Raw genomic sequence first — 9,346 nt, 5'->3', positions numbered from 1 at the left:
TCCGGAAGAACTAGTTCTACTTAATTTCCTTATAATATTACTCATTGTCACAAAAAATAATCACAAACTATTATATGAATAATATATAATTAACTTATTTTCTATGAAATTACTGTATATTTATATATAATGCAAAAGTTTTTAAAATATTTTTAATTTTTTAATTATTAATTATAATACTCTAAAAAAATTCTTAAAAACATTTAAATTTTTTTTTCTTAATTTTACAAACAAGTAAATTTTTTTGTACTTGGGTACTAAATTTTCGTTTGTTATAATATTTAATTATTAGTGAAGATGTTTTAAAATAGTTATAAAAAAATGTTAAATTTAGAAAATAGTTGCACAATAAATAAAAAATTAGAAATTTAAAATAGTATAAAAGTAAAAATATTTTATGACAAAGATTCACAAAAATACCTTCATCATATTATTTTTGTGTTTATACTATTTTTAATTTTAATCTTTTTATCATATAACTATTTTCTTAATTTAATAAAAAAAATTAATATTAAAATATAACATATTTTACTTATTTTATATATAATTTGTTAAAAAAATTAGATTTTCTTTATATATTTAACAACATATTTAAAAAATTTAATCCAAAAAAAATTAATAAAAAACTAAAATAGATTTAAGTATAAAATAAAAACCATGGTTTTAACACTTTATAGTCATAAATTTTTCTCATATTCAATGTGATATCTTCCTTTATCTTAAGTTGGATCATAATCACCCCTCATTCGAGCATGATTAGGTTAATATGTTACTTCAAATTTATTTTATTTATTTTAATTCTATATAAAATTAATTAATTTAAAAAAGTTATAACTTTCTAATTAAGTGTTTGTTTGAATATATTTTTATTTTTATTTTTTAAAATTAAAAATATTTGTAACTTGCATTTAAAATATAATAACTCTTACTTAAGATTTATGGATTTATCTTATGTTCTTAAAATTATTTTTGGAAAATTTAAGATTTAAGATAGTAAAATTTTATTCATATTTCAATTTTTAAATAATTTTTAAAATTCATTATCTTTTAAAGATGAACATTTAAAGGTTGTTATATTTTATCAATTGGACTGCAATTTAAATATGAAAAACAATTTTAAAATTCAATTTAAGGTCTCTCTAAAAAAGACAACTTTTTTACTGTAGATATGAACACAAACGTTAACATCAAACAAACATAATTAAATCTAGATATTAAAAAATTCTTAAAAAAGAAAACTCACATCAGCTTCGTTTTATTTTATATTTAATTTTACAGATCACGAGTTAAAGAAATAGAAAAAAAAAAAAATGGAAGTGCGACTCCGTTAGCTGATCTTCTTCATAATACGAGTTCACCCATAGTTGATGCAATTGGAACACATCTACTACACTTTCTGTAGCCGCCTCCATTTCAGCCGTCGAATCCACTTCGCCCTTTCTGCGCTTGAGGGCTGCTGCCGCCGCGGCCGACAATGACGGCTGCGGAGAGCGGCGCTTGGTGGTGATTCTCACCGGCTCTGGCTCGCCAGACCCAATCCGCAGAGGAAAATTGAGGATCGCGCGAGAGCCGCGTATCCGGAAGGCGGCTCGGTCGTAAGCCAGCGCAGCGTCCTCCGCAGTCTCGTAGGTCCCCAGCCACACTCTGGCGCCGTTCTTCGCCGGATCCCTTATCTCCGCCGCGTATTTCCCCCACGGCCTACGCCGCACTCCTCTGTACCTCCTCAACTCCTCCGGCCCCGCGGCCTCCTGGGGCTCTGCCTTCGCCTCCCCTACGACTCCACTGGCGGCAGCAGCGTCCAATATCGGCGGATTCTCCCAGTTTTCAGTGAAGGTGGGAGTAGTGGCGGAATACGCCGGAGCATTGGCAGAGAATGGGTGAGGAAGGACGGAATCCTCAAGAAGATAACTGCGAACTGATTCAAGAAAAGCGACATCAGAGTCGAAAGTGGTGTGGCCGTACATTTTCTTCTTCCTAACAAATTAATCACAGGAGAGCTTGGAAAAATTTGAATGGGAGTGAAAGTCGATGGGATGGGAGGAGGGCTTTCATGGTTTATATAAGAGAAAGAGAGAAAGAGAGAGAATCTACTGGTTCATGCATTCTTCTCTATCTGCATTTTTTTAGTTTCACTGAAAAATCTAAGGGCCTGTTTGTTTAGTGTTTTCAAGAACTGTTTTCTGTTCTTGAAAACAAAAAACACCAAAAACTCATTTGGTTGAGAGAGTAGTTTTTGTTTTTGTTGTTCCCCGTGTTCTCAAAATGGCACTGTTTAGAGAACAACAAAATGTTGTTTTCCCCATTTTTTTACTGTTTACAGAACAAAATTAAACAAAAAAAAACAATCTGTTCTCCGTGTTTTTTTTTTTCTTCCCGTTTCTTTCCATTTTGGTACAATAGCAAAGAGATCCCTAAAACGGATCCAGAAAACACAGGGAGCAAAAGAAAAGCAATTTTTTTGGTTTTCCTTGGGGTTTTGCATGGATTTTCTCGGAAATCAAACGAGGATGAATTTTCCCAGAAATTGAACGGGCATGGATTTTCTTGGGAATCAAACGGAGGCATGGATTTTCTTGGGAATCAAACGGGGTTGCAGAAAAATAAAAATAAATAACAAGATTAGATTAGTACCTGGGAGGATTGAGAGTGGCAGAGGAAAATAGGGCCTTTTTAGGGTTTCTCTCGTCTGGAGGGCAACTTCAGAAAAGGGCTTCAGAAAAGGGCTTCTTGATGCCCGAGTGAAAAAAGGAATTGGGCATAAAGTTAAAGATTAAATAAAAAAAAATATAATAAAAATGATTTTATTATGTTTGATTTATTTTAAAAAAATATAAAAATTATTTTTATTTTAAAATTAATAAAATAAATAATTTTTTTAATTTAAATGAACTATATATCTAAAAATATTTATAAATTTATATATAAAATTACTTGAAAAAAATATTTTATTAATTAGAAAAGAAAAAAAAAATCTTTTAAACATGTTTTTTGTTTTATTTGTTCTAAATTTTTTTTTTATTAACTCAACCAAACATGTTTTTTTTGTTTTTGAGAACAAAAACTGTTTTTTAAAATTCAGTTCCCAAACACAATTTTTTTAAAAAAAACACCAAAAACTGTTCTTAAAAACTATTTCAAAAACTGTTTTCCAGAACAGTTTTCAAAAACAGCAACCAAACAGGCCCTAAGTTTCTAACTTCTACGTACCTTCACTCCCGTCATATCATCGCACACGTATGCAAACGTCACTAACTTTATCGCACGTGTCTTCAACTTTTTTTTTGGTCGTTTTTCTTAGAAAGGCTGACGGCTCCCTTCGCCAACATGGCACTACTCGTTCAACGCTTGGTACTTCCTTTTAACATATTTTTAATTCTAGGTTTGAAAACGACAACCTCATTTTTTTCATTATGGCAATGGCGGTCAACTGTCAACATTGATCAATCTGCATCGTTGAATTAGTCAATGATCATCATATATTATATTCCTCACAAATTAATTTAATGCATCTCCATTAGAGAGTACTACTTTTCATTTCTATTTTTGTTTTCAATTTCATTTTTGATTCGTTTAGTAGTTTTAAATGTCTTGAAGAGAGAAGTGATTTAATATCATATAGCTATTATTTTAAATAAAAATAAATAAATATGTAATTATTGCATTTAAAATATTTAGAAAAATTAAATGTATAGTAGATGGATGAATATCAATTATCATGTATTATTGGTTGTAGAAAATATATGATATATATATATATATATATATATATATATATATATATATATATATATATATATATATATATATATATATATATATATATATATATAAGAAATATTATATAGAATATTTTTAAAATTTATGTATCATTATAATTGGATTTTTTATCAAATAAGGAAAGTCAACTGAAATATTTCTATAAATGTTCGAGGTAATGAATGTAAAAAAAATTGTGAGAGATACATGCTTCAAAGTAGTATACACGGTGGGCTATATATAATGGATAGAAACTTGACACATAATGAGGGTGTAAGGGTAGGTGTGTCGAAATTATGTTGAAACCTTGTGTATAAACATTATGTTCTAACCTTTACATTGACCAAATCCTTCTACGAAGTTCATAAAAGAAAAGTTGGCACATAAGGAATCTTGACCGATTCAATAACTTTTTAGGAAACACTTAAGGTTTGTTTGATAACTGTTTTTAAGAATAGTTTTTTGTTCTCTAGAAAAAAAAAACACATTTAACAACGAAAAATTGTTTTATGTTTTAAGAATAGAAAATATGGTATTTTCAGATAACACTTTTTAGTTGTTTTATGTTATTTTCAGTTAATTTTTTAGAGTTGTTTTAAAAAATAATTATACAAACATGTAAAATAATTAAAAATAAAATAATATATATAAAAATTGATTTTAAAACATATTTAAAATATTAAAAAAAAATTAAAAACATTTTAGATTTCCAAAAATAATTTTATACTACAAAATATTAAAGAATTATTTTCAAAAACTATTCTTAAAAATTGATTTTTAGAACTATTTTTGAAGATAGTTAACAAACAAACCCTTATGTTTTATTTATTTTTTATTTAATTATTTTTCATTTTACTTTTATTGTATATACGTCAAAACAAGAAAGTAGGGACTAAAATTGCACAATACATATTTGAAAACATTTTAAACAAATCTAAAAAAAATATAGTTTTTTATGCACCAATATTTAAAGTAGTTATCAATTTTTTTCATAAAAAAATTTTGTTTGAGAATTCAAATATGAAAAATAATTTTTTTAACTTTTTCCATGAAATTATTATATGCTTGTATATAATATATATAAGTATTTAAAATATTTTCAATTATTACTCAAGACACTATAAATAACAATTAAAAAACATATTGAATTTAATACAAAAAAAAAAAAACAACAACTTATTTTCTTAAAAAAAAGTTAAAATTATTATTATTTTTTAAATCCATCTAATAAATTTATTAAATTAGAAAACTATTTTCTATTTACCAAACAAACATTACTTTTGGATGATTGTTCCAATCAAGCTTAAAGAGAGTGATTTCATGAACTTTATTATACAAAATGTTAGGAATTTGAGGCTAATCCAACTTATGGTAATCACCTTAGAGGGGGGGGAGGTAAATAAGGTGATGGTCTTTTTTTCACAAATTTAAATTATGCAAAAATAAGAAACAATTATATGCAAATATATAATAAACAAAATAAATACAATTGCATATAATTTAAAAGAGTTAGGGAAGAGAGAGTGCAAACACGAGAGTTTATAGTGGTTCGGCACTTCTTTGCCTACGTCCACTCTCCTCAACCTCCTAACCGAGTGAGGGTTCCACTATCTTGAAACTTCAACCAAGCTTCCAATCTCTTTACAATTGGATTATGGTTCCAATTCACTCTCTTGGACTTTTGGCTCCAAACACCCTTTACACTTTTTCAAGAGATATCCCTCTCTTGAACAACTTCTCAAGTGATACTCCTCACTTGAGAAATTCCTCACAAAAATATACAAATAATGATCTCACAAAAATCCTAGTAATATAACTTTAGGCTCAAAGATACAAGAAAAACTAGAATTGAATGGTACACTAAAGATATGCAAGTTATGAAATAATGGTGCACTCAAAAACACTCTTCCAAGGCTCAAATATAATCAAGAATGATTTGGGAAGGTTAAGCTAATGAAACAATGAAGTTTGGAGCCTTTTTATAGAAGAAAAAAAGTCATACTAGCCGTTGGGGGTTCGACCAGTCGAGCTAGGGGTCGACCGGTTGACTAGCCGTTAGGAAAAGTGACCGTTGGGCCTCAACCGGACCTCAACCGGACCTCGACCGGACCTCAACCGGTTGAGGTTCAACCTTGATCAGAAAGAAAAGGTCACTGGGAGAGAGAGCAACTTTTGGCCTCCCTCAACCGATCGACCGGTTGAGCCATTTTTTTGGCTCAACACTCAACATTTTTCAACTTAAAACCTTTTAATACAAGTTTGAAAATCATTTAAAATAAGGTTTTAGTTGAAAACATGAAATCATCAAATTCTTAAGATATTTAAAACAATATTACTCTTGGATGATTTTAGTGCATAAATAAATAATGAAATGCATGCAAGTCCTAGTGCACCAACAACCTTACGAAGAGACCTTAAGAAGCTTTGGTCTTGAAAAACTCTTCTCTTTGATGTGGTCTTCTTTTTCATGATTTCTCCTTGGCTTGATTTGTCTTTGGATTGCTACTTTGAAAGTCGGCTTGCCTAATCACACTTAAAATATGATCATTAGTTCTAAACCTTGTTTTGTTATCATCAAAATCAAGATTAACAAAACCTTGGTTTCACACAAAATAAAATAAAATTTTTAATATATAAAATAAAAAATAATTTTTTTTTATATTTAATCATTTATATTAATTTTCTCTTGATCTTAATTTTTTTATTTAGGCAAAAATTTGTAGTTAATAATTTATATTATTTTTGTCTTAATTTTATTAAAAATTAAAATTTTTGTATATTAAAATTGTGAACGAATCAACACAACCCTTAAAAAAAAAGGGTACTATTCTTTTACGAAAAAAGTAACACTAGAGTGTATTAAAAACACTACTAAAGAAAAGTATTATATCCTCCCCATGAAACTCTTAACACACTTCCGTATTACTTTTTTCATAAAAGAGTTGGTGCCTTCTTTTCCAAGAGTTGCATGGATGTGTGTGCAATTTTAATATACACAAATTTTAATGTTTAATAAAATTTTTAAAAAATTAATATAAATTATTAAATACATTTTTTATATATAAAAAAACATATTTTATTTTATATATTAAAATTTTTAATAAAGCAAAATGTTATAATCATAACTAAGTTTTTATTTCTTTAATTAAAAATATTAAACATTTTAACTAAGAAAAAAGTTAAAACTGAGGTTAAGTTAGATCCATCAACAAAAAGCCAAAATCATAATATTTACTCTCATTTTCATATATATATATATATATATATATATAATAAAATAATATAACAATGTAATAACATTTATAAAACAAATGAATATTTTTTAATAGGAATATAAAAAATCTTATATTTTAAATCGTTAAATTTGTTTATTATATATATTTTTATATTAATTTTGTTCTTATTAATTATTTATTATATATTATTATTTTATATTTAAAATGTTTATAAATAATTAAAATAAATGCATATGAAAAGATGAAATTATGAAACAAAAAATTGAAATTAAAAAAAAAAAATCGACGAAGCCGACACATTAAAAAAAAGCAAAAAGATGGCCCAAAAAAAAGGAAAAAGGGGAAATTATGTGGGATGGTCGGTTAACACATGTCAATTTTTTTTTCTTTTTCAGAAAAAGGATAACCATGGTGGTTGGTGGTAGAAAGAGAGGAGGCTCGGAGGGTAATCTTGGCATATTTATGATTTTTACTATTAAAAAACATGTTTTAAGAATTATTTTATACAAAATGCATGCACTTAAAAAATGGTAATATTAAAAATTCACAAAAATTTAATATTTTTTAAATAGTGCATGTTTATAACATTCTTGGTATAAATTTAAAATTAAATAGTCAAAGTCAAAAGATTCATATATTCCTTATTTTAACGCTATTACTTTTCTCTTTAGTTGTTGCTTTTAGTTTTCAACGTCATTTTTCCATTCTTAGAATTAAAACAATACAGGTTTAATTAAAAGTTAATTATTCCATTAGAAATATTAAATTTATTTTTTATTTAGAATAAATGAGAAAATTGGGAAATAGTTTATGAGAGTTTTAAAACTACTCAAAATTACCATTATTAAAAATAAATAAATAAATAAAAGTTTTTTTTAATTATCTCTCTAAGCGAAAAATTCTCTCACTTAAAAATCATAGAGATATTTTGGTTTATCTCTCCTTGAAAACCATAAAGGGAAGAAAACATATTTCTTTCTCTCTTCCGATAACAAAAAAGTAAGGATATAATTCTTCTAAAAAAACAAAAAAATTATCTTTTGAAATTATTCATAATTTTCTTCGTGAAATAAATGTTATAATGATTTTTGTATTTGTAGTTTCATTCATAACTTGAGATAATAAATTTGGTTAGTGAGATAACTAATGGACATTTAAGAAAATAATCAAAGATCTTATTATTCATTAGGAATAAATTCACATATATCCTGTCTCACTCAAAATAAAAGAATATTTGATAAAATTTCAAATGGAAATGGAAATAGAAATAGAAATAAAAGTGTATTTGATGGAATGGTAAAAAGAAAGAAAGTGAAATTAACTCACATTACATTTATTTTATTTTATTTTAAATTTTAACCATCACGAGTTAAAATAAATAAATAAATATTTGAAAGTATGAGTCGGTTAGTTGATTGATCATCTTCTTCAGACTATGAGTTCACCCATAGTTGATGCAGTTGGAACACATCTACTGCATTTTCTGTAGACGCATCCACTTCAGCCGTCCAATCCACGTCGCACTTTCTACGCTTGAGGGCAGCTTCCGCCGCCGCCGACAATGACTGCTGCGGAGAGCGGCGCCTGGGGGTGATTCTCACCGGCTCTGGCTCGCCAGACCCAACCCGGAGAGGAAAATTGAGGAGCGCGCGAGAGCCGCGTATCCTGAAGGCGGCTCGGTCGTAAGCCAGCGCGGCGTCCTCCGCGGTCTCGTACGTCCCCAGCCACACTCTGGAGCCGTTCTTCGCCGGATCCCTTATCTCCGCCGCGTACTTCCCCCACGGCCTACGCCGCACTCCTCTGTACCTTCTCCACTCCTCCGGCGCCGAGGTCTCCTGGGGCTCTGCCTTCGCCTCCCCTACGACTCCACTGGCGGCAGCAGGGTCCAATACCGGCGGATTCTCCCAGTTTTCAGTGAAGGTGGGAGTAGTGGCGGAATACGCCGGAGCATTGGCAGAGAATGGGTGAGGAAGGTCAGAATCCTCGAGAAGATAACGGCGAACGGATTCAAGAAGAGCGAAATCAGAGTCGAAAGTGGTGTAGCCGTGCATTTTCTTCTTCCTAACAAATTAATTACAGGAGAGCTTGGATAATTTGACTGGGAGTGAAAGTTGATGGGATGGGAGGAGAGCTTTCATAGTTTATATATAGGAGAGACTGAGAGAGAGAGAGAGAATCTACTGGTTCATGTATTCTTCGCTTTTCTGCATTTTTTATTCTAAAAATTTTCTTGTGAGTTCTACGTACCTTCACTCCACTTAAATCATCACAATATCCAATGCACGTGTGAATAAATTTAGCACGTGTCTGTAAATTTAATTTTTAATTTTCATATAATTTTATATATTATCAAT

At 29.0% G+C, this 9,346-nt stretch overlaps 2 protein-coding genes across 2 annotated transcripts; both read right to left on the bottom strand.

The window, feature by feature from the left end:
* Window positions 1-1,251: 1,251 nt before the first annotated feature.
* On the bottom strand, window positions 1,252-3,222 carry LOC117931937 (ethylene-responsive transcription factor 2-like). The gene is made up of 3 exons (XM_034853006.1): window positions 3,198-3,222; window positions 2,632-2,667; window positions 1,252-1,915 (listed from the first exon to the last, which is right to left on the bottom strand). The coding sequence occupies exons 1-3, from the start codon at window positions 3,220-3,222 to the stop codon at window positions 1,287-1,289; spliced, it is 690 nt and encodes a 229-aa protein (XP_034708897.1). The 3' UTR covers window positions 1,252-1,286.
* Window positions 3,223-8,425: 5,203 nt separating this feature from the next.
* On the bottom strand, window positions 8,426-9,083 carry LOC117931936 (ethylene-responsive transcription factor 2-like). The gene has a single exon (XM_034853004.1). The coding sequence runs from the start codon at window positions 9,041-9,043 to the stop codon at window positions 8,426-8,428; it is 618 nt and encodes a 205-aa protein (XP_034708895.1). The 5' UTR covers window positions 9,044-9,083.
* Window positions 9,084-9,346: the final 263 nt, after the last annotated feature.

Source organism: Vitis riparia, chromosome 15 (genome assembly GCF_004353265.1).
Source record: "Vitis riparia cultivar Riparia Gloire de Montpellier isolate 1030 chromosome 15, EGFV_Vit.rip_1.0, whole genome shotgun sequence".
Taxonomy (NCBI): domain Eukaryota; kingdom Viridiplantae; phylum Streptophyta; class Magnoliopsida; order Vitales; family Vitaceae; genus Vitis; species Vitis riparia.
This window is presented reverse-complemented; position numbering and strand designations above follow the sequence as displayed.

Coding starts and splice junctions, on each gene's coding strand:
- LOC117931937 (XM_034853006.1), bottom strand. CDS start 3,222: ATGACGGGAGTGAAGGTACGTAGAA. Junction 2,668..3,197: donor GGGAGTGAAGGTACGTAGAA/GTTAGAAACTTA, acceptor AAACCCTAAAAA/GGCCCTATTTTCCTCTGCCA. Junction 1,916..2,631: donor GCCACTCTCAATCCTCCCAG/GTACTAATCTAA, acceptor TTCTTGAATCAG/TTCGCAGTTATCTTCTTGAG.
- LOC117931936 (XM_034853004.1), bottom strand. CDS start 9,043: ATGCACGGCTACACCACTTTCGACTCTGATTTCGCTCTTCTTGAATCC.